Raw genomic sequence first — 25359 nt, 5'->3', positions numbered from 1 at the left:
CAAATGAAAAGTTGACGTAACTCTCAACTAAGTAATGCTCAAAGTAATATTTTATTAGTGTCCTGTGCAGTAGTGGTTCCAGTCTACTTCTAGAATAATTTTAAAAGAGCTCAAACAGACTTTTGGGCTAACCAAAGATCATCAAAATGCAGCTTGTCAGACAACTCAAGCAACTACTGTGTTTAACCCTGTAGGTTTGTAATTTTGCTGATGCATTATATAAATTTGTCCTTTTTTTTAAACTGATCTTCCTGTCCAGCCACAGAAGTGACTGACCAAATAAAAAAAAAAAAAAAAAAAGACACTGGGGAAGAAAATACTATTTAACATTCGTAATATATTTTATCCTTTTTCAGTGGTACCGTTATGGCTTTACCCCACTAGGTAGTTAAGCCCCACCCAGCTGCTCGCTCACTCCTTCCCCAGTGGGATGGGGGAGAGAATCAGAAGGGTAAAAGTGAGAAAATTCATGGGTTGAGATAAAGACAGTTTAATAGGGAAAGCAAAAGCCACGCACACAAGCAAAGCAAAACAAAGAATTTGTTCACCACTTCCCATCAGCAGGCAGGTGTTCAGCCATCTCCAGGAAAGCAGGGCTCCATCACACGTAACGGTTGCTTGGGAATACAAACACCATCACTCTGAACATCCCCCACCTTTCTTCTTTCACCTTTATATGCTGAGCGTGACGCCATACGGTATGGAATGTCCCTTTGGTCAGTTGGGGTCAGCTGTCCCGGCTGTGTCCCCTCCCAACTCCTTGTGCACCCCCAGCCTACTCGCTGGTGAGGTGGGGTGAGAGGCAGAAAAGGCCTTGGCTCTGTCCAAGCACTGCTCAGCAATAACTAAAACATCCCTGTGTTATCAACACTGTTTCCAGCACAAATCCAAAACACAGCCCCATACTAGCTACTATGAAGAAAATTAACTCTATTCCAGCCAAAACCAGTACAGTTACAGTACTGCTTTTAATCACAGTCATTTATATTTTAAGTCCCTGTATAATATAATACAAAGAGAAACTGTTATATGCTTTCCATTTATTGGTCTGTTTTTCAGTATCCAAAGCCACCAACTAAGCTACACAAAACACTCCCTTGAAAGAAAAAGTTAAGAAAATTTAGAACAAAATCCAGCTAATAATCGAAGGTCTTCAACTTTTCAGTGAGCAATAGGAAAAGAATCAAAAAGCTTTTAGTGAAACTCTGCGTGTCAGCTGCAGAAAGAACTTTAATTGGGTAGGAACTGATGGTGGCATGCCTGTCTGAGAGTCCATCTGTGCCACAGAAAACACCAAGAGTTCTGTCAGGCTTATCCTCACAGAACTTTATTACTATAAAAAAAAACCCAAACAGATGAATCCTAGTTACCAGTGTTATGGAATGACTTTGAACAATAGTAATCAGGTCCAGCTTTTTACTGTAGTTTTATGTTTTTAAAAGAACCTAACATATGGGAAATATTACTTTAGCCAATGTTGAGACAAATGCTAGAATTTCTGTGTAAAATGGTTACAGGATGGTTTTTTTAACTTGCATTTTTTAAAGAAATATTCATATTTGTTTTGAGATTTAAAGTTCTTACGGATTTATTTTTTTCTACACATGCAATCTGCAGGAAATAAATGGAAAATGTACACTCCATAAGCCTCCAATTGTGTGGAATGTCATACAAGTGAATCTACATTATAGATGTATTGAGCCATAAGGACTACATTGTTCTTTTCCATGTTCAACTTTGAATGGAAGGAGGTCATGCAGCAAGAGAGTTAAGTGCGATTGTACTTTCCCCAGTCATGAGAGCTAAGCTTTGGGTAGGTCACTACCAGAGCATCTCACAGAACAGAGTGGGCACCTGGCAGTGAGAGGACCATATTCCACAGATAGTGTGTAATAACATGTTAGGAGCTCCAAGAAGCAACACAGGCTTATAAAGGGCAAAATTCAGCCTTGTAAGAAATGTGCTGTAGGCTAGGTGCACTAAAAGGACACGAGCAGTTTCCAGAGCACAGAACAAGGCCTTGCTCCTGTACGAGTGAGAATGACGTTTCTTACTGATGATACAAAGCTGAAAGGAAGCTAGTCAGGCAGTTGTCTTAGGTCAGTGTGTGCAATATGCAGCTCTCTAAGGAAAAAACACTGATAGTGGGGATAGAGGTCGATGCAAGACACCTCCCTGTAAGCTGTATTTAGATGCCTTTAGCGACTTGGAAGTCCCACTCTGGGATCTTCTATGCAACCTATATTTTTTATTCAAAGAACTGAGCAGGAGATATGCTCTGCCCTTACAGAAGAGCTTAGAGGCATCCCCCACTTTATATTGATTAAAGCTTTTGAGTCAGCATTTGAGAGACTTGGTTTTCTTTCTTTGGTATTCATTCTCTGTGCTGGAGGACAGGCAACCCTTATCTACTTGTCAGGAGTCTCCAATGAGAAGCTGTATTGGACGGTAGTCATCTTCATTTCTCTTGCTGAAGTGGGTTACTATCCAGTAAAGAACACAGCTGAGCCTGCCTGCATCTGATGCCAAGGCATTCTGGGAGAAAATGGTCCCTTTAAGAACTATTTTTATATATTTTCTAAGGAATGAAGCCAGGATATGTCCAATTTCATGAGAATACTGTACCTACAGAGCAATATACTCTCTTGAACATTCTCTTGATGATCCTGGATCATCTACATCCAGGGTGAGTGCATTAGCTTTTTCATGTGTTAAAGAAAAAAAACTTAGGAACATTTCTTTGGTTGCAGTAAATGTCATCTATTTGTATGTTTTGTAATGTGCTGTGTGCACAGTGCACTCTTAGAGCAATTGCTTTCCTTTTTTTAACTTATTAGTGGAAATAGAGGAAAATCAGTTTTCAGGATGCTGATTGTCCTTATAGGCATGTAAAGTGCTAGCTGGTCAGTCTGTTAAAAGGCTTGTGCATGCTTGCAAAATTAGATTGTTCAGTACCAACGGAACTGTTTAAGGACTTTGACTGTGGCTCAGGGCAGCCTAGGTGCTTCTGTAACTGATACGTCTGCGAGGCTTTAAGAATAACAATCCTGGAATTAGTTGCCTAAATTTTATCAAGATCCTATTGAAACTGTAAAGGATCTGATCCTTAGAGATATTTAGGTTTCTCTTCCTCACACTGATGTGGGTGGGAGATGCTTCCTCCAGCAGATTTAAGAATCTGGCCCCTTGGAACCACGCTGAAGTGGGCAGGAGCTGCTCCACACAAATCCAGGAGACGTGGTACCCCAAGCGCCCAATTCAGGCAAAGCTGCTTGGAGGTACTTCTTAGTTTGTCAACATACTTGTTTTTAAGTTTGGGCAATTGTATTTAAGCAGAGGTTTACAGCTGCTTTATGTCTGGGGTTTTTTTAGCTTTTAAAAGTAGCAGGATCTTTCATTCCTTCAGTGAAACAATAAACACACATTAACCTAAAGAATTAAATTTCAGTGTGCTTTCATGACTTAAGTAAAAAAAACCTAAACAAACCACAAAACAAGAACAAAGAATCCCCAACAACTTTAAAAGCTTGGAAGTTGAAACCTGTAATATTAGGATACTACTGAATTATCTCTTGCACTGTCAAGTTTCTTTTCATAGTGTAAAATCTATTCAACAGGAGGTTTGGACATATGGAGGTTTGGATATATGGAAACACAGGATCAGATCTGCAGCTTGATGAATATGTGAAAGAATAAGAGCAAATCTGTATACAGAAATGATGTTTCTGTATTTCTGGAAAACTTACATTTTGTAAGGATTTAATGCATTTAGTTTTCAACATAATCCAAATCTGTTGAACATGTCTTTTTTAAGTTGTTAAAGCTAATATTACATTAACATGGAGTGAAAAAACTCCCTGAAAAAAGTTATTTAAATATTTTCTTGATATGAGTTGGCATCATTCTGTATCTTATTGCCTGTTACAACAAGAAAGAAAAAAAAAAGATGATTTATCCCAAATTACGTTACTGGGAAGTTAAATTATATTCCTTATAATTAAATGACTTTTTTTGGAAGACAAAAATATTCTTAAAATAGTTGAAAATAATTTCTACCTACAGATTTTAAGTATCTTTCATTTGTATTTCTGCATTTAACACTAAAATAACAATAGGTTTCAGCTAGCTAGAGTCATCAAAGCTAAACCGTATTTGAGTGAAAGAAAGTTTAAGTAGTATTTGAAATAACTTCATAAAGCCTCTGTAGTAACATCTGAACTGGTATTTTCCTAACTCCCTCTTCAGCTTCCTATCTAATATGATTAAAACAAATGTGTATTTTCTTAATTCCTGAATAATTCCTAATTAGAGAATTAGTAGAACATCTGTATGAAAGAGAACTGCAAATAATCTCTTTATACAGGCATTACTCTGTAACTATTAAAGTGTCTTATAATAGGCTAACTTAACACACAAATCTTCAATTTCTTTCTTTAGAAGAAAGAATAGCACAAATTATAAAGATTAATTTAGGCCATTTAAATATAAAAGAGGTGTAACTCAGTTAAGCTTGGACCAATGACTAGAAAAAAAAAAAAACAAACCAAACCCAAGAAAAAACACCCCTGACCCAATTCTAACCTGTGTAGAAGTAAACATGTAATGTATCTAGTGGGTAGGGAGATTATTGGAAGATCTTTAGAAGACTGAGATGCAGGGTGAGAGATATTTTTACATATTCTTTTGTTATTAGCAGCCATTAGCCCTGTACAATAAATCTCTTTTTTTTTTAATAAAAGATATCTGCACAAGCTATATAAATAATTATGTATATATGCTGAAAAGTGTTGTTTTAATACTTGAAGGCAATGAGAAATTAAAGAGTGATACTATTCTGTGCTGTGAGATTGTTCTATGGTAGCCTCACCTGAAGTGGAGACTTTTTAGGACACCACCTTTGGCTGCAGCTCTCAGCCTGGAACACCATCCCCATGAGGACTAGAAGGGCTCTGCCTGACGTAGCCCTCTGCAGCCTCATGCATGCTTCACAGGGGAAAATCCATTGAGGAAGGAGGGACATGTGGTGTTTTTCTAACTCATCATAGGAGGAGGTTAAGTAACTCCATGTTGCACTTCACTTACATACTACTGAAGAATAAAAAGGAAGACTGAAATTCCTGAAAAAAAGCTTTAAGGGAGAGTAGAATCAATTATCAAGATAATATCAATATTTTAGTTTTCATGCATACATGTTATCTTTGATAATTAAATCCTCTGAATTCAGAGCCAAGTTTCCTGAAAAGCTTTTATAGTGATATGGTTTCCATTGTTTTAAGTTTTCTGACCTACATTATTCCTTAAAAGGCAAGTTGTTGCCAAATCAGTACTCTATCTTTTTGCAAATATAGTTGCATAAGAGAAACATGCTATTCATTATGTTGAGTGATAATAAATTTATTTCTTCGTTCTGCAAAGATTTAATTTTAAACACATTGGCAGTTTCAATTAAACCTTTAAGATTACTATGCTGGTTTTGGCTAGGGTAGAGTTTGGGGTTTTTTTCATAGAAGTTAATATGGGGATATGTTTTGGATTTGTGCTGGAAACAGTGTTGATAACACAGGGATGTTTTAGTTATTGCTGAGCAGTGCTTGGACAGAGCCAAGGCCTTTTCTGCCTCTCACCCCACCTCACCAGCGAGTAGGCTGGGGGTGCACAAGGAGTTGGGAGGGGACACAGCCGGGACAGCTGACCCCAACTGACCAAAGGGACATTCCATACCGTATGGCGTCACGCTCAGCATATAAAGGTGAAAGAAGAAAGGTGGGGGATGTTCAGAGTGATGGTGTTTGTATTCCCAAGCAACCGTTACGTGTGATGGAGCCCTGCTTTCCTGGAGATGGCTGAACACCTGCCTGCTGATGGGAAGTGGTGAACAAATTCTTTGTTTTGCTTTGTTTGTGTGCGTGGCTTTTGCTTTCCCTATTAAACTGTCTTTATCTCAACCCATGAATTTTCTCAGTTTTACTCTTCCGATTCTCTCCCTCATTCCACTGTGGAGGGGAGTGAGTGAGAAGCTTAGTTGCTGGCTGGGGTTAAACCACGACAATTACACAGATAAATGTTTAAGGACACAGGAATCCTTGTGGTATTGAGGACAAGTGAGTCAGCTGAGACTGTTTAACAAAGTATAGTTATTGTTAAAAATGTTTCCTACCTAGCAGGTTAATTTACTATAGTTGCTTGTTCTGTATTTTAAAAACTTTTCTCTACCTGTTGTTCTCGGGCAAATATTCACCAGGTTTTGTACAAAAGCTATATGATCTGAACTTCATTTCTTGAAAATAGAAGGTATATATATTTAACAGTGCTTGGTTATGTTAGTGTGTAATGCTAGTGACATAGATGACAATATAACATAAAAGGAAGAGAAATATCTTTGGTGCTTTTGAAGAAAGTCTATATTTAAATCCTTTTTTTCACATCCACTTAGAAATTAAATTTTGATTCAAATATGATTGTGTAGGAAATGTTTGTCCAAGCATAAAATAAAGTACGGAGGAAAACCTAGAACAAATTAAGCATGTTCTCTTCCCGGACAGAAAAGAAATTTTCTCCATTGATCAAAATGTTTTGATAGAGTAATGTAAAATAGGAAGATTAATTACAAGATTTTAAAAAAATAGAAAATACTTAAGTGCTTTCATTCACAATGTTCATGGTCCAAGATAAGTCAGCTGAGTAGCCATCTTATTTGGAAGTGCTTCAGGTGTTCCTTGTTTGAGTGAAAGTTCCCTAGGACCTGCAGCTCTGCTCTGTAGGTGAATAGGACAGCCCTAATTTGAATAATTAAATTCAAACCTCACTAAAGTCTTACAGCAGTCCAGCAATTTAGCAGAGGACTGGCCCTTTCTCCAGTAGAGACGGATCTGTCAGACACAGTCTAATCATGGCTAGTGTGTATTGCCTGGGTGGGTTTCACAAAACGTATCTGCAGCCCCATTGGTTTTATGTTGGAGAGAGGGAGGTCCTAGAGCCAGTTGTTTATATCGTAGCAACTTTCTGGAGGAAACAGAATGGCGGGGCAAGGCTGTGCCTCCAAGGTCTGCACCATAAGCTATAGTGTCTACTTAATACCTTTTCTCTTGCCTCTTTGTCACATACAGCCAGATGCCCAAAGCTTGTGGAAGGGAGGTGGCAGAACAAACATGACTTTGTAGCCTAATAGCTGGAAACATGCATACTTATGATTTTGCATTTTCCTTCCTTTAATGCTTATGATAAGCATCATGCTTACATGAAAGTAGCAATATATGTACTGGAAACAGAAGGCTGCTAGAGCATGTTCTTGTGAGATCATAATATCAAGCTGCCTCCTGCATGGATATGGATGGCTGAGGTTAGGTATTTGTCAATGACAACATCAATGAATGAACAAGACCTGAGAGATGTTTGGCATCTGATCAGGAACGCTCAGTATGAGAGAGCTTACACAGGAAATTCAGATATGTGCAGTAGATGTTGTGTCATAATACTGAAACTTATTCCTATAATCATAGAGTCCAGTTTGGGCGAGGCCACAGCTTCTGCTTTTCTTATTACTTTGAGGTTTTTAGTAAAGTAATGAAATACACTTCTCTTTTCAGTGTTCTGTTTCCTGTGGAAAAGGTTTGAAGTTTCGTGATGTGCATTGTTTTAATAGCTTCCAAGCTAAAATAGAAGAAGGCAACTGCAGACATTTGAAAAAACCACGGACGTACAAAATATGTAGAGCTGGAAGATGTCCTGCTTGGAAGGCCAGCAGATGGAAAGAGGTATGTAAAATCTGCTGTAATTATGTTCCCTATGAGAGTACAAGGCAAGATCATGACACACTACTTCAATGGAAATAATTGTGAGGAAGTTTTTTATATGCACATCAAAATGAAATCTACAAATTAGCAAGTAGTTAATTAGATTTTCTTTTTTTAAGAGTAATTAAAAGTAAATATCCACAAAAACTGAAAAGTATTTGTTAATCTAAACCCTAGACTGGATAAGTACTTATGACTTTCCTCAGCTTACCTTGTAAATTCAAAATAACAGTAAATTTTTAAAGTTTACTTCCTACCTTCAGTGACAAATTCAGTAGCACCACTGTAATTGCTATCATAGTCTGAATATTGAAGTGAAGCCAGGTTTGTGGGATAAGGATAAGAAAAAAGGCTTGTGGGCAGAATACTGGCTTTTTTGCTGGCTTGGTGTTGTAAAACGTCTCTCACCTTGTTGTGAAAGTGTGTGTAACTGAGCACGTGGCAATATTTTGCATTTCACTAACTTTTTCAATATATAATTCCCCACATTGATAAAGACATGTTACCACTCTTCACAGCTTGGCCACAGTTGGTAGAGCAGTATCTACTTTGTGATTAGGCTTGAGTCTCTTTGGTAGGCTTTGACTGGGGTAAAAGGGGCCTGTCTATCTCAGCAAGCTTTAGTGTTGTAGTGAAATACCCTTGGCCAGGAAGGAGGAAAAGAGGCATGTGGCAGGAAGCATTTGAACCTTTTTAAGCTCCTCATGATTCAAAATCCTTAGTAGTACCTGCAAAAGAAAGTATCCTTGAAATACTGCACCATTTGCAAGATTTTTCTAACCTGAAATACTGAGATTTTTTTCTTTCATTCTAATATTTGCATTGTAAAACAACAGACAAGACTGTCAGTGTCTAATAAAGGAATGATGTAAACTTGGAACTTAAATGGTTTGATCTTGCAAAAACGTAAACTTTTGCTTTGCATATGCCTATAGTGATTGTTTATACTGTGAATTAAGCAGAAAGATCAGTCTGGGTAACTTGGATGCATTTATTTTCTGTATTTCTTACAAAATTTTATTTTAATTGTAGTTTTACATATTCAACATAAATTTCTTCAGATACAATGAAACACTACTGTGGTAGGGGCTGTGAAGTATATTTTAAGTAATATCCTAAGAACTTGTAATAATGGCAACTGTACAACCTTCTGGGGACTCTCTCATTTCACACATAACTAATTTTGATCAATTTTAGTGTTCTGGATCCTGTGGAGTGGGAATTCAGCAAAGGGACATCTACTGTCAGCTGAAGGGCCAGGGTCAAGTGAGTGAAGCAATGTGTAATCGTGATACCCAGCCTGCTAGCAAGAGGCATTGCTGGCTGCCTGCCTGCATGCAGTACCAGTGGCTGGCAGATGAATGGGAAGATGTAAGTAAGGCTTTGAACTTGTATGAAGTAACTGAGTGATGTCTGAAGTTTTTTGTTTTGTTTTGTTTTGTTTTTTCACATTTGTATACATTTTTAATAGTTATGTTGCAGAATAACAAGTGACCATGCTGGATATTTTGAAGGTCAAACTTGCAAAACTAAAAAGGGACAAAAAAGTGTTAAAGGCTTTGTTTACTCTCTTATACAGGATTTGCTTGTCTACTGCTGTAGCCAAAAGCTCTGGTGGAGCTCTAAGCAGGTCCCTATTGATAGAACTGTGTAATTTGAATACAAAGTTCTTTACATAGTGCATAAAATGTTTAATAAAACCTCATTATGAGATATCATTTAAAAAAAATCACTTTTTAAGAATAGAAACACATATGAAATGTCAGCTGGAAGTAAAAACCTCAGAGGTAGAACCTTTGGACAACAGTGTTTTCAAGATCTGTATCGAAGACTTACCAGAAAAGATAAGACGCAAAATAAAACTCAGAATTCTCCTACCAAATATTAATTTCGTTTTCATATTTAAGAAAATCTAAATATACCTTCAGGAGAAAACTGTCATTTTTAAAGATGTGATGACTATTTTCTATATGCTAAAAATTTAATAACTTTTGTATCCATGTATGCAAACATACAAACATATATGAAGAGGGAGGGAGAAAACCAAAAATTCTGTATAATACCTGAAATGGTGTACATAGGAGCCTGTCTCGTACTGTAACATTAAACAAAATCCCAGTTTGTGCAGTTGTGGCATCTTAATAATCTGCACTGTTAAATTTCCCAGGGCAAACCCCCTGAAACTGAATATGAAGACTCAAAAGTCTCAGAGACACAATGCTGTAGAAGTGACTACTGTTAATGTATAAATCATTTGTTGGTGCTCTGCAAAACCTGGATTATATTCATGCAGTTCAGACACATATATTCCTTTATTAAGCTATATGGAGGGAAAGCTGACGATATACGTTTCTTCAAAGTGTTCTCCTATGAATCTGTTAAAATCAGGAATTAGTGGAAGTGACTCAGAATGTTCTCTTAGAACAAATAGACACTTTCAGAGAATGAGGGTAAATTTTCCTTTCCTGTCAAACATTTGTATATTCCAGCTGGGTACTCGGAGCTCTCCACTACAAATGCATTGTGTTTCACTGCTTCTTCTGGCTGGTTCATGACGACTTCCACATGGTTATTGCTGTTTGAAATTCCTGTGTTCAGATTCCTTCTCTCACCAGATTCATATATAGCCCTGTACATCTAGTATTAATGGTAGTTCAAGTGTTTATCCATCTGTATTCCACTTCTGGTGCAGCGAACTCACAATATTTTGCCCAGCTGTCTGAGCTCTGAGTGCTCATGTGTCATTTCCTCGCCTCACCAGTCACAGCATAGCAGAAAAATTTCCTGATCTAGCATTTCTCCAGCTTGCAGATGAGAGGCTGGGTGATAGCAGCAGCCAGCATTCTCCTATCAAACATGCACTTTCATACTAAAGAGAAGAATGCCTACAAGGCTAATGTATAAAGCATAGTGAAAAGGATTCTTCTTCCTGTCCCCATTATTGCATGACTGCGTTATTCTTATGTGCCTAATATTCTGATCTGCTCCATGCCAATAAAAGATCAGGTGTTTCTATAAATTACATGAGCCAACTGTATCCACACTCCATCCCCTGATACAAGTCCACAGCAAGGAAGTTTCCAAGAGGACAGAGACAGGTTCTGCACGGTGTCACATGGTAGGAAGACAAGAGGCAATGGGAGTAAGGTGAAACCAGAGAGGTTCAAATTGGATGTTATGAAAATCTTTTTCTCCTCGAGGACAATTCAGGCAGTTGAATGTGCTGCACAGGGAATTTGTGCAGTCTCCATCCTTCGAGATTTTCAAGACCTGACTCGATAAAGTAAGAGGTTTCCTCTGGCAGAGCTTTTTTTACTGTACAGCATCTGGTTTTTGTACTTCAAGTTGCCTCTTTGAGGCAATAATAATAAAATTTGAACAACAGACGATCTGTGTATCAGACATTGCTGAGTCTTCAAATTGACTGTTGTCGGGTCCAAATTACTATTAAATTAGGTTCTGCTCTGTGGTGTTACTGATTATTGCTTCTGCTGAGACTGGATTTTGTGTATTTGAGCCTTCCTTCTTTATCACAGCAAGTTCAAACATCTTGGCTTTCCATCTCACCAACCTGCCACAGGGGGAGGTCTGAGGACACTGAGGGCAAAGGCACAGGCTCAACAGATACTGCTGCCCAAAGCTGTCACTGGCTTCATTAACAGACAGTTTTGTTTTCTTTTGGTTTTTATCAGTGTAATATCACGTATGTACTTCCAGGGATTCTTTTTGATTTATTTTCAAGACCAACTTATTTCTTTCCTATTTCTCCTCAGTCTCACCCAACAATTAGGATGTCATGTCATTATACACTATTGGCTTTTTAGCTGATTGGAGGTACCTGAACTTTGAAAACAAAGTAAAGGATTTTGATTCAGTGAGCAATTCAGTCCAACACTGATAACAGATGTCATAAAAGGCATTGTTGTCTGGGTTTTACTGGTGTGTGGCAATTGGCAAATAACTTTGTTCTGTAAATGGCTAGTTTAAGTACAAAAACTGTGACTGTTTTTCTCGCATTCAGTGCTTGGCATCATATAGAAGAGAGGAAATATACCGGAAGGTTAAATGTGTGGATGAAAACCGGCTCCAAGTGGATGAAAGCTTCTGTGATCCCGCCACAAAACCTCCATCAACCAAAAACTGCAGGATATCTCCCTCTAAATATGTTGTGCTTACAGGAGAACTGTCACAGGTAAACTAATTATACTGCTTGCACATCTTTTATATAGCTATATTTTTAAGAATGTAATATTGCTGTAAAACACACATTATTTGTGCAAAGCAAAAAAAAAAAAAAAAACAAAAGGATATTTTCATCTGAACACAGGTGCCTAAAATTTCTCTACATTTAACCTTCCAATCAGCCATGATTTATTGTAGTGACTGTTATCAGTATTCTGGTAGCCCCCCTGGGACCTACAAACACCAGCCAGAGGACAGCTGCCCCTACCACTGCATTCCTCCACTGGTTCCCAGGAAACTCTTGCAAGCTGATCTCACTGAAGTAAACAAAAATCTTTTCCTTGATTTCAGTGAAGTGATGGATCGGTGCCTTAATTCCCTTGCACATCTGCCCTACCTATGTGTGCTCTGTGTGTACTGCAGCTGGGAGGGAACTGCTCTGGAAGCTCCGTGAGCTGAGAAAAGGGCAGCATGGGGCTTCCCATCTCCTTGCATGCATAACTACTGTAGACCATCACTTCTGCACACTGATGTACCAGCCCTGAGGCAGCACACATCGGATTACGGGCTTTTGCCAAAGTGAGGATCAGAGCTGACTTATCTGTAATTGCAATGCTGCAGAAAGGTTGTTTCATGGAAATAATGCCTGTGCTTGGGGATTTTGTTTTAGTGCTCAGCCAGCTGTAGGTTTGGTTACCAGCAGAGGATCGCGTACTGTGTTGGAAGCCATTCAGTTCAAAATCAGCATGCCCATGGCCTTCGAACTGTAGCGTACCAAGAATGCCCGGTAGAGCTATCCCCATACATTTATAAATGTAATATCAAAGGATGTTCACAAGCTGCTACCTGGAGAGTGGGGAAGTGGACCAAAGTGAGTACAGAAGTGCAAGCTCATTTTTGATAGCTGCCTCAAACATAAATGAATGCCAAGGCTACTTTGCTGACATAATTATGTTAGTTATTTACTACCTTCTAAACTAACTCTTGATGGCTATCCTCGTCTAGTGCTCAGTGTCTTGTGGAGTGGGGGTAAAGGAGAGAACCGTAGAATGTATGACTGAAAATGGCTTGTCCAGTGACTTGTGCCTGCCACATTTACAACCAGATGCCAGAAAAATCTGCCGTGAGGAAGAATGTAAGTGACAGCTGTAATTCTCAGCTGAAGTTATTGTTTTCCCAGGTTACTGATATAAAAGCTATAAATATATTTGGAGCACAATTATGCAAAAGTCAGTCCTAAAATTAAGCTCTGGTCATGAAATATTAATATGATTTAATCATTCATTTTGAAGGTGAAATTCTTACCACCTGCAAAGATATCCAGATTAAAAGAGGGATTAGAAAGGATGGTGAATACCTACTTAACGTTAAGGGAAGGATGATAAAGGTACTCTTAATATTTATGAGTTTTTATGAGCACATATTTTTATGAAATAATACTTTTCTAATAAAGATTATGCTAAGGAATTGTATTTTCTCTTCCAGATTTATTGCTCAGGCATGCACTTAGAAAATCCCAAAGAATATTTGACATTGGTAAAAGGTGAAGCAGACAACTTTTCTGAAGTATATGGATTCAGGTACAAAAGTGGTTTTGTAGTTTTATGAAGTGCATTTATTCCTTCAGAAATAAAAGAATAAAATAATACTTACTTTTTATGAGATCAGATGAGTAGAATTTCTCTCCTTGATTTTCTGTTTTAAATATCCAGGTATATGAACATGCATGCAGAAATGTGGATACTTCCACACTGAATTCTGTTAATTGCACTAAATGATTATAAAAATTTTCTATCTTGACTTTGGTAGAAATGGCTTCAATCCACCATAGTATTTCAGTTGAGCCAAGATTAATAGCTGAGCTGCTTGTTCAGTAACTGTTGTTTAGTATTTTTTATACAGCATGGTGCAATGCAATTATTTTTCACTATGATGTTATGGGAAAATGTCAAAAGGAAAACTAAATCTTTGCTATTCTCTAGGCTGCAGAATCCCTATGAATGTCCTTTCAATGGAAGTAGAAGGCAAGACTGTGCCTGTCGAAATGATTACCTTGCAGCTGGCTTCACGGTTTTTAGCAAAATAAGATTTGATATAGCTTCCATGCAAATTAAAAGTAAGCGTTTTGGCAGTATTAGCCAACATGAGTGTTCTGTTGAAACTGCACATGCTCGTGATTACCAAATTACCATTTTGACCCACTTATAGATCCAGTTGTGCCATTTTTGGGCAAACAAAATTCTTATTTCCTTTAGGAATTCAATAGGAATTTCAAAGAAAAAATAATAGGTGAGGAATCACCACTACTTCCCTTGTTACTTTGTCCCAAGCAGTCAAGTGGCATGAATCTTACAGATTCATGTTTTATATGTGAACTAGCTTCAGTTTCTAAGGTTTTGTTCCTATTATTCCATTTCCTTTTAGTCCCTGGCATATTTTTCTTGGGAAAGTCTTCCTATGCTGTAGTTAGTCCCTTCTCAGACCTTGGCAGACATACTAAATAGGCAGGGAATCTTGCAGTGCTTTCAAGCCCCTGTCTGAAGGCAGCAAGATGGCCCACAATCAGCTCACTTGGAGTTGTGTCCAAGTGCACATTCGTCCTCCTAGCTCCCTCCTACCTCTGAAAGAAAACTGGGCTTGTAGATTGGACTGATGTTGCATTAACCAAAATGGACTATTTAAAATGTAGTTTCTAAAAAAACCAAACTAAATCACACAAAAAGCCCTCCCCAAACAAACAACAAACAAAAAACCCCACCCAAACCAAACCGAAAACCCCCTATGTTAATGCCTTTTGCATTGTTTTCACCTGAACTTCTAATGCAGCTGTTTCAGTGTTGAGTAATCTTCTGTTTTCTAGCCACAGATTTTCTTTTTGCTCAGACTGTACTTGGGAGAGCAGTTCCATTTGCTACAGCTGGAGATTGCTACAGTGCTGCCAGATGTCCACAGGTATTTATGATTTCTTATCCCCTTTGAAATGTGCACGTAGGAGGGGGGAAAAGAAATATCTGTGTGACTGGTTTAGAGCTGTAAGGTTCTAAACCAATCTCCTATTCTGTCTGGTCTGTGTACTACCTTAATAAGTTTTTTTTTTCTTCTTTTTTTTTTTTCTCCTGTTCCACTATCTCCCCACCCAGTTTCTCCCTCAAATTTACTCCACACTTTCCCTCTAGGGTCCATGTATGTATATTCAGCTTTCTACATATTTCATGTATTGCTCTCCCTCCCTCGGGATGTGGTGTATCCTTTGTTTCCCCTAATCCCTACTCAATCTTTGTTCTTCTCCAGTGACTTTCCTTTTCTATAATGCTGCAGAATTTTTCTTATATTTTCTCTGTTTCTCTCCTGATGCTTCATATCTTTGAAGACTGCCAGAGGAAATCAATCCTGTTTAGCAGTATAATTTAAAATTGGTGTGTCTACATTAGCATTTTAGTTTGGATTGTACGGGGCCTTTTAAATTAACCTCTGTATTATCCCAGTTTACTATTTGTTGGTTCACATCATGGAGCAGTCTTGAAAGACGTGAACAGGGGATGCCTTCTAGATGAAACTAAATCAAACAATGAGCTCCAGAAGAAGGATCTTAATGCACTCTAACTGCTAATGAGGATTCAGTCTATGGAACTAGATGACAGTTAGCCCAAAGTAAAACCCCGGTCTGTGTACCATATACAGGCATTGGGCTCTCTGACCCAACATTTTCACTCTAGAGATCTGCTCATACTGTCTGAACATACTCATACGTCTGAACTAGTCAACCTAGGCTGCCTTTGGAGTCCATTGGCAGAAACAGGATTCCCTAAAAAACAGTTGAGCTAATCCTACCCTATTAGACACCTTAGGGTGAAGTCAACCATCCTCTGGAAGTGCATATTTCTTTTCACTGATTATAAAGGGAGTTAAGATTGACTAGCTCAGACTTGCATGGAGGTGAAACCCTGTTGTCCATCTATACTAAGTGCTTAAACTTAAGACAGGCTACATGGGTGGACATATTCAAGGGCAGCTAGAGACAATCTATGTACAATTTAGGTACAAATGAAATGTCTAAGTTAGGTAGACTTCATCAAGAAAACAGTTGGAGTTCATTACAGTATTGAATACCTTCAACCTGCAGACTCTCTGGGCTTAGTACAATACAAATCTATGTGCAGTCTTCTGTTGGGAAGTCATTCTGCTTACATGGTTTTGCTCTGACACATTTCCATCTATAAGATCTGCACTGAAGCTAACACTTTTAATGCAGTAAGAAGTCCTCCATTCCTGCACTCTGTCCTTGAAATCTGTTCCTGGCCTAGAGTATGCTGCATGACATGTCAGACAGCTGTTAAGCTGTCATTATAATTGTACATAGCACTTCTCATTTATTTTTGCAAAATGATGTCACTGTGAATGAAGTTACTTTGCGCCTGTTAATTGTGGAAAGCATTCCACACTGTATTAATTTCCTCCAGATGCTTTACTCATTAAATGGAAGTCTTCCACTTTTTGCACACTTGAAGAACAACCTACCCTATCCATATGAGCTTATGTTAGCTCATCCTGAGTATATGAGTGCTATAAACACAGCAACTTTACATAGAAATGCTCTCAAAACAAATCTGCCATACCGAACAATATGACTGAATTTTTATGAAGGAATTTCAGTGAATCACAAGAATAAAGACTGAATGCTGTATTTTATACATGCACACATACATATACCCCCACAAATATATATGTATAAATATATCTGACTATGACGATATTAAGCAATAAAATATAGAAGCGACCATATGTAATAGAAATGTTATCTTTGCTAAAGCTTTCATCTCAGGATTTAGGCAATTTTAACTAGGTCTGAATACGGAAATTCAGGCCTTTAGTGAATTGTATGGAGGTGTGTGGGAGTTTTCTCATTGTAGTGCTGGCTAAACTGACCATTGGGCTCTTTGTGAAGGTAGTAATTCTTCCCAACATATTGCACTACTGTGTGAATGCAGTTTAATAACTTTCTGTACCCCAGTTTACCAAGGCAGTGCAGTTTGTTGCTTTTAATATACCTCTTATTTTCATATGAACTGACTCAGTTTTAAAGATAGTTTTCAGAGTATGTATTTGCACAGGCAAATATTTTAGAATCAATAAACCGTTTTGAATGGTTTGTATTGCAAAACATTCCATTTAGCAATAAATTTATTTATTTTAACCTCCACTTATATTCACATTCAATTATGTTATTTGTTATAGTGAAAAAGAAATGGAAGATAAGATGATGATGCTTGGACAGTGTGCTTGCAAAAATTTGAGAATTAGGAGGCTAAGTGTCGTGATTTAACCCCAGCTAGCAACTAAGCACAATGCAGCTGCTCACTCACTACTCCCCCCCCGCCTCTTGGAGGGATGGGGAAAAGAATTGGAAAAAAAGTAAAACTTGTGGGTTGAGATAAGAACAGTTTAATTGAAGTAAAATATAATAATAATAACAATGTAATATAATAATTGTAATGAAAACGAAGATAACAAAAAGAGAGATAAATAAAACCCAAGAAAGACGGGTGATGCACAACGCAATTGCTCCCTGTCCACTAACCAATGCCCAGCCAGTCCCCGAGCAGCGATCAGCCCCTCTCGGCCATTTCCCCCAGTTTATATACTGAGCATGATGCCCTATGGTATGGAATATCCGTTTGGCTAGTTTGGATCAGCTGTCCTGGCCATGCTCCCTCCCAGCTTCTTGTGCACCTGCTCCCAGGCAGAACATGGGAAACTGAAAAGTCTTTGACTTAGGATAAGCGCTACTTAGCAACAACTAAAACATCAGTGTGGTATCAACATTATTCTCATACTAAATCCAAAACACAGCACTGCACCAGCTACTTGGAAGATTAACTCTATCCCAGCCAAAACCAGGACACTAAGAAGTGATTTGTCTGTAATTTCCAGATAGTAGTAGGTCTTATCATGTTATTGCCAAAAGCTTCAGGCACTTTCTTGAAAGATTTTTTTTTTAAAGCCAGCCCTATTCTTGCATGTTACAAGTCCATAATTTTTGTAAATTAAAATTTAATATAATAATAATCTGAATTGTCTGATGTTAGTTCTGTATTCAGACTCTGCAGACAGATGCTACAGATCAGCTGATGCACAGGTGCTACTTACTGCAGAATAACTTGTTCGTGTGTCTGTGTCATGTGTCAAAAAGGGGTATAATGCAGTGTAACTAAACCAGGTTAAGTACATGCCCTTGAGTACTTAATGTCTAGATATACCCTAGTGATATGTGAGATATACCAATGTAAAGTGTTTTAGTGTTTTGAACTCTGTTTATCACCTTTGTATTTTACCTTTTGCTTTTTTGTTTTGTTTTGTTAGGGACAGTTCAGCATTAATTTGGCTGGTACAGGTCTGAGACTATCTAGTACAGTTAGGTGGATCGCTCAGGGCAACTATGCAACTGCTGACATACACAAATCTCACGTAAGTCAATGCTGTTTTCCTTTATGTCTCGGAATACTGTGCCTCCAGAGGTGCAAGTGATGACTCTCTTGTGAAAGCTAGCTGTGAATCAAAAATAGTGCTCAAGGTCTCATCGTCTTCCAGATATAATGTGAAAACTATGTTTAATCACACTGCCCCAAATCTAATCCAGATCAACATTGCTTGCCTACCCTACTCTTACTGATTTTAAGAGCCTATTGTTATATTAATCAGGTTTGTTAAAAGTTTTGAAGATACCTAATAATACTTTTTTTAAAAAATAAAAACAACACCCAAAAAAACCATTTTATTAAAGATACCCTACTACAGAGGATCCTTACAGATGGCTTACCTTCAACTTGATTCATGTGGGAAAGACCAGTTGAACAAGGACAATAAGCATGCACAGTTTAAGAGAACATTGGATGATAAGCCAGGGAAGAAGGTATCTCTGTGCCTGTTTTGCTAATTTGATGCTCTCTCTTGATTTAGTGTTTGCAGGTATGATTTGTCAAAATGTCTACCGTGTGCAGACCTCAAGGAGCTTTTTGTATAGCCATGATTTCAATTGCTTTTCTTGATTGACTATTTTCTTTGTCTATTCCCAGGATGGTACTAAAATATATGGAAGATGTGGAGGATTTTGTGGAAAATGTATTCCTAACACAATTATTGGTCTCCAACTTCAAATACAGTGAGAACTCTGATGTAGTAAGAGCATCAAAGCAGGGACATCTGCCATTTAGGTGTAAATTGTAGGTGCTGTGTATATATATATTTTAATTCTTTCATCTCTGTAATGCTCATTACCGTAATGCTCACTACTAAGAATTCCTGTTTTCTTCAGTGTTTATTCAGGGGTGTATTACCTGTTTGTGGGCTAGCACATGCATAAATCACAATCAGAAACCTTCAGGTTTTAATGGAGAGGCATTCATTCGATGCACAGTATATAGTAGCAAGTAAATTGCACTGAGGTTGCTACAATGGGTAACACTCTAAATTGTACCATAATTGTAATACTTCACCTGCAACTAATCAGTGCAATTTTTTATACAATATTCGGTAAAATTTATACTCTACTGGTTTTCTTGATAAAATATACTAAAATATAGAAAGGAAAGAGGTATTGCTCTATAGAGAAGACAGGTAATTATTTCAAATACTTCTAATTTTGTGAAACCTTTTAGGAATTATCTGTCAGCAACTTAGAGCAGAAAAGTAAATAACCAACATACTTGAGATAGTTTCTAGAGATCTGTGTGTTTGTCAGTAAAAGCATTTTTTTCCCCATCCCCTTCATTATATTCTTTGTGGTGCTCAAATACTAGCAGTAATCCTGAGAAGTGTGGTTTAACCTCTGTAGTCTCTATAGTACATGTTAAACATCAAGGCTTAGTTTTGTTGTGGTTACAGGGAAAAAAAAAAAAAAAGGAAACAAATTGCTTGGAAACCTGATTTTAAATCCCTGCCTCTCATCCAAGTATACTGTAAAAGCAGTGTATTCTGTTTACTGTAGCATTTTGTATGTGATTGTACTAATATGTATTAACTGAAACACTTTCTATATACACCTTACTGCTTGTTACTGGCCAATGGCGTATTAGTAAAGGCTGTAGTGTGTGTCTCTCTTAGATTCCAATTCAACATTATTTTCAGTAACCTTAGTGAAAACCCTGGGCAGAGGCAGCATCAAGTCCCGCAGTGGTTTTAGTGTCCCAATTTTGACTCAGTTTAATTTTGCAATGTTTGTAAATACAGTTCTAGCATCTGCTAGTTAAAATTATTTCTTCCAGAAAAGTGGATGAAAGACTTACTAGATTTGAAAAATGATCTAGCTCTTTGATACGGTGTTTTGTATTACTTACAGTTCAGAACTGTAAAAATATATGCGTATAAAGATAATGCATTTCAGGGTCAACTCTCAGGTATTCAGAATAAAATTTTCTACATGCATAATAACATATATTATGTACCAGGTAACTATGCATCCTTTTTCTGACTGTACACATTCTGTAAACCAAATATTTGTTGTTCATGCCAGTACAATTGTAGATCAAATGGCAGCTACATCCTATTTTTACCCAGAAAGAGTTAGCCATGAATTAGCAATATGTATTAATTAAAAACAATACTGTACCACAGAAGTGTAAGCAGCTACTTTTAGATAACACATGTAGGTAATTATTTTGTGATCTCTGCATCAGAAATGTATTTTTGCACTATGTGCCTTATATTAGTTGTAAACATTAATAAGAATATAAAACGTTATTTTCCTATAAATGTTTACATTTATAATTAAAATCTTGTAATTTATAAAATATTTATATAATAAATATGCTTGTGTGAATGGTAACAGAGTACTTTCACTTTTTTTTTTCCCTTGGTATCAAATGCTTAGTACAAAATGTTGCAAAAACATTTCAACTTATTTATGCACAGAATAACTACATTCTTAATACCTCCTCGCAGTAATATACACTGACTTATACTGGAATAACTGCCACACAAACAGGTTATAGTCATAGGAATATTTTCCATGGAAGCAAATCCTACTTCAGAGGTACAAACTTCATGTCTGTGTGGTCTTCCCAGTCATCCCTCCATATTCACCTATACCTTTCTTGGGTGGTTGCCCTGTAAATCCTTCACTGAAATAATGTAGAAATCTGAAATAATCTTCCTCCTCCTTGTGCTAAATTCAGAGCAACTCCTTTATATCATGGTCCTTCAACAATTGCTTTGGCAGAAGGGGAACTGCAGTCCACCTCCATCTCCAGGAGGACCATTTTCTTTTCAGCCCTGAAACTGCAGTTAGGGGCTAGCAAGCGCTCAACTCTGCTGCCACATAATCACTCTGAAAATCCACTACCAAAGGAAGTGTTTTTATTGTGTAATAGCAGTGATTTTTGAGTAAAAATGTATTTTCTATAATTAGAGCAAACCCTATGACCCAATGTCAACTTCTGCATAAAACAGCACTGTATTGTGTTCTAGTTTTTTGCATCTTTTTTCCTTGCTTTGGAGTTTCAGCCCTAGTGTAGGGAGAAAGTACTTGTGTGTTCTGGCATTTTGTGGATTCCTTGTGTTAGGATTTTGATTTTGTTGAGAAAAAGGGCTAAATCAGTCACCCCATTTCAACTTACTAACTTTTCATCCCAAGGGCAATTTAAGGAAAACATGAGCCTGATGGTCAGCTCTGAAGAATTTGGAGGCTTGATGATACTGACATGTTAGAAGGTCCATGCAGTAAAATGAGAATCACTGGTTGTATTTGCAGTATATTTCCATATCCTTTAATTGACATTGCTGTGGATTTCCATTGCACTGGGCAGCCGAGATGCCAGCCAGGGTAGTGGGGTGATCCATGAGAGCACTGCAAGCTCCACTTTGTTGGGTCTGCATGTGCTGAGCTGCTCACCGCTGGTCAGTCACACAGCTCTCCAGTTTTGGTTGATGCTTAGAAAATGAAATGCTGAACTGTCCCATCACTATTCCATACAGAAAAAATAATAATTAAGGAATGGTAATAGTTAAAGATGATTGTAACAATACTTTGTTAGATGTCTTCTAGGACATTTTTAATCCCATCAATGATAGCATCAGATACTAGGTGACACAACTGCACTTACTTGCTTGTGTGTATGCACACACACACATTGAGTACTTATCTGAATATTGAATGCCAAAGATGGACTAGATGTTAAAAAACATTGTTGCTCACATTTATCTAACAAAATGTGGCTTGGTGTACTATGAAATGGTGTACTGTGACATCTCTTGATGAAGACATCATCTGGATGTCTTCTACCTGTATTTCTCCAAAGTTTGTATCTGGGAGGTAGCGGAGGAGCTGGAAACCCTGGCTCCAGGTCTCCATCCTAACTGAATCCATCCTGGGATGGTCTGTTGTGCCACTCTCCCTGTAGAGAGGAGCAGAATACTCGCAAGCATTTGATCTGGGACGCACATAAGTGTGTTGTACAATCAGCCAATGCCACGTTCATGGGAAGAGCTGTGGCTGTGTGATTTCAGCATATATATATGTGTTTATACAGGTTTCTGATGGACGGTTGTGTACTTTTCTTGTCTAACCAAAAGGCTATAATATCCAAGGCATACTCAAAAAAATGAGGCATAGATTTGGGGTTTTTCTTCCACTCCTGTAACCTGGAATATGTTTAGCATAACTCTCAGTTTTGTTGACTATTTGAAATGAACGTTACACGTAACAAGGAGGGGGTTTAGGTCTTTGCAGTTTTAGTGGACTAACACATGAGAAAATCAGAATCTGAATAAAATATTACTATCTGGCAAGTGCTTTTTATATCTTGCAGGCCTTTAAGTAAGTTTAGTGAGAAGTGTGAGGAGTTGGATTTATTGTTTCAATGAACAAATAGATTCCTGAAAATTGATGTTCTGTGGCTATCAAAACTGAACTTGAATTAAAAGTGAAACAGAAATATGCTGTAATATTTTAACAACTTAAAAAATAGAGAACAAGAAAACTATGTACAAAAATAGTTTTGAAGCAAAATAATTGAATATGTAAATAGGAAATTAATATTAAAATGACCATTATATATAAACATCGGAGTTGAGATTTCATAGTAATCCATGTTGGCTTTATTTATAAGTTAAAACAATTTCCAACTGCGCTCCAGAGAAGCCCACCAGAACCTTTTCCAAAACTTAGCTTTCATGATAAAACACATTTCTGTATTTCTAGTTTTATAGATGTGGTATTTAATCCATTAAATGCCAAAAGCTGCACTTTATACCTACTCATGTGCTGAACAGTTAGATGGTATCTTACTCAATGCAGGTAAAAGTAGAACTGGAGGTCAGCGTGGCAGAACCAGTATGAGATCAAGTCCTCCAGGCTAGAGAGTGGCAACCCTGGGGGAAGCATCTGTATCCTCTGCGTCAGCTCGTTGTCTCTGTTGTAAGGCTTGCTTTGCTCTCGTGAAGTACTTGGCCGTCTTTTCCTGAGCATTTATGAGTTTTCAAAATGATCTCATTGTATCTATGCTTTAAAAAACACTTTGAGAGGGACCTCATCAGCCTCTCTCTCTGGTGTGCTTTGGAAATAGACTGAATAGATTATAGAAAAAGTAAGGTATTGCTTTTAAAGTGCATTCCTGTTTCACAATACTGCCTTTTCTTCAGACAGAGCAGTAAGTGTGATGATAGCAGGGGAAAATTACCTGCGTTTTATTCAAAAAGAAGAACAAGCTATCTGACTTGGAGTTGAATCTGACATTTAATCTTCTCATCCGCAGAAGGTGGTTTTCTTTTGCACATTAAGTTTATTTTGCAATACCATAGCTTGAGAGACTTTTCTAGGCTTTGTTTATCCTGGCTTTAGAGAAGCAATCTGTGCTCTGTTTCTGATAAATTTCTCCTTGTGTTCAGTTATGACAGATATTCCTTTGAATTGACTGTGTAAAAATACTGTAGCAGCAGAGCAGAGCAAAGATCTAACCATATTTATGTCTATATTCTGCCTTTAAACATGAACAGCTGTGCATACATTCATCTGTCTCATGTCTGATTCTGTGCTGCCATCCAGAACCTTTTCCTTTTTAATAAACAAATGTTTCCTTCTTTAATCTGTGTGTGTGTTTTATCTCTGTTCCTGCAACAAAATTTTCTTGTCCACATGTTTTTCAAATCTTATTTGTGTAATTAAACAAAGCATGCAACAGGGAGAACCCGCGCTGTAAATGGTAGAGAACTCTCTCTGAGTAGCTGAAATAAAACAAGCTATTTCTGTCTTGCACACTATTACTATTTTGTTTTGGAAAGCAAACCCCTGCATTTATGAATACTGAAAGACTCTTTTTGAAATCACTCTATGGTCTTATTTTACAGTCTGATTTACAGAAGCAAGGAACGTTCAAGGAGAGCTCATGAATTTTCTGTATGCAAAAGGCTAGAGTGATTCATAGCAGTAGCATATATTTACACCTGGTAGGATGAAATCCTTTTTTGCACTTTAGTTGTCTCTGGCAGTCATTCACTGATCGTGGGAATGACATCCATGGTCAGTTCATCATTCTCCATGAGTTTTTTGATGTTCCTCTGGAAGCTGGAATAATTAAAAACGTAGTTGCACAGAACACAAATTGAAATTTGTGCTTGTAAAATCAGGAGGTGGAAAGTTTCTTTTTAATGCTTTGTATTTAAAACATGCAGAAAAGGCTTGTTGTAAAAACATTTATTTAACACCTCAGTAAAGAAAACAGCAGCCCTGCTAGTATTTGTGTTCCTGGAACGTCTGCAACTCCGTCGGGGCTAAGAAAGCTGCCACCTGTAGCCCCTTTCATCAGGGTTTGCAAGGTATTTAGCTAAGAATTCTTTTGCCCTTCAATTGTTGTTTTCTGTCTTAAGTTTATTACTACTCCTGCCAGAAAAGTAACAGTCCCCAGTTCCTCAACTACATTTCTGCTTGCAACTCCTGAGAAAGGAAAAAGAGGAGTAAATTTGTAGCTGTCACTTCAAAGGGAAGATACACAACCTGTGTGCTAACACAAAAGCACAGTAAAAAGAGATTATTTTACTTCTAAAGTCCTCTCTTCCATGCCAGGATTAGAGACTTGTTGCTGCTATATGTGGCCAGGTATATTTTTCATATTGTGTTGCCAAATATTTACTCAGAGGGATTATTTTGAGACGGATCTATGGAGAATGCAGATAGGCGGGCATAGAAGAGGGAGATTTTCTTTGGATTGGAAGTACACCCTCCTGCAATGTGTTTGCCTGGCCAGCTGTCGACAGCATTGCTTCATATGAAATTTGACATTCGGAATATTTCAAAGCAGTGAAGGAAGTGATCTCTGGAGCACTGTTTCCAGCAGTAACTTACATCCCTGTTTAAGAAGAGGGACAGGGAGAGTTTTATCTCTAAAATGGAAAC

General features: G+C 37.6%; 1 protein-coding gene across 1 annotated transcript in view; it reads left to right on the top strand.

The window, feature by feature from the left end:
* The window catches only part of ADAMTS20 (ADAM metallopeptidase with thrombospondin type 1 motif 20), a 102412-nt gene extending 81747 nt beyond the window's left edge, over nt 1-20665 (top strand). Inside the window, exons 29-39 of the mRNA XM_074870396.1 lie at nt 7587-7754; nt 8991-9164; nt 11815-11985; nt 12646-12846; nt 12981-13110; nt 13268-13362; nt 13461-13555; nt 13958-14091; nt 14836-14927; nt 18336-18440; nt 19049-20665. Coding sequence (XP_074726497.1) covers nt 7587-7754; nt 8991-9164; nt 11815-11985; nt 12646-12846; nt 12981-13110; nt 13268-13362; nt 13461-13555; nt 13958-14091; nt 14836-14927; nt 18336-18440; nt 19049-19138 — 1455 coding nt within the window. The 3' untranslated portion in view covers nt 19139-20665. The remainder of the gene's footprint in view (nt 1-7586; nt 7755-8990; nt 9165-11814; nt 11986-12645; nt 12847-12980; nt 13111-13267; nt 13363-13460; nt 13556-13957; nt 14092-14835; nt 14928-18335; nt 18441-19048) is intronic.
* The last annotated feature ends 4694 nt before the right edge of the window (nt 20666-25359 follow it).

Source organism: Strix uralensis, chromosome 5, assembly GCF_047716275.1.
Source record: "Strix uralensis isolate ZFMK-TIS-50842 chromosome 5, bStrUra1, whole genome shotgun sequence".
Classification (NCBI taxonomy): domain Eukaryota; kingdom Metazoa; phylum Chordata; class Aves; order Strigiformes; family Strigidae; genus Strix; species Strix uralensis.
Note: the sequence above shows the minus strand (reverse complement) of the source record. Positions and strands in the feature narration are given on the sequence as shown.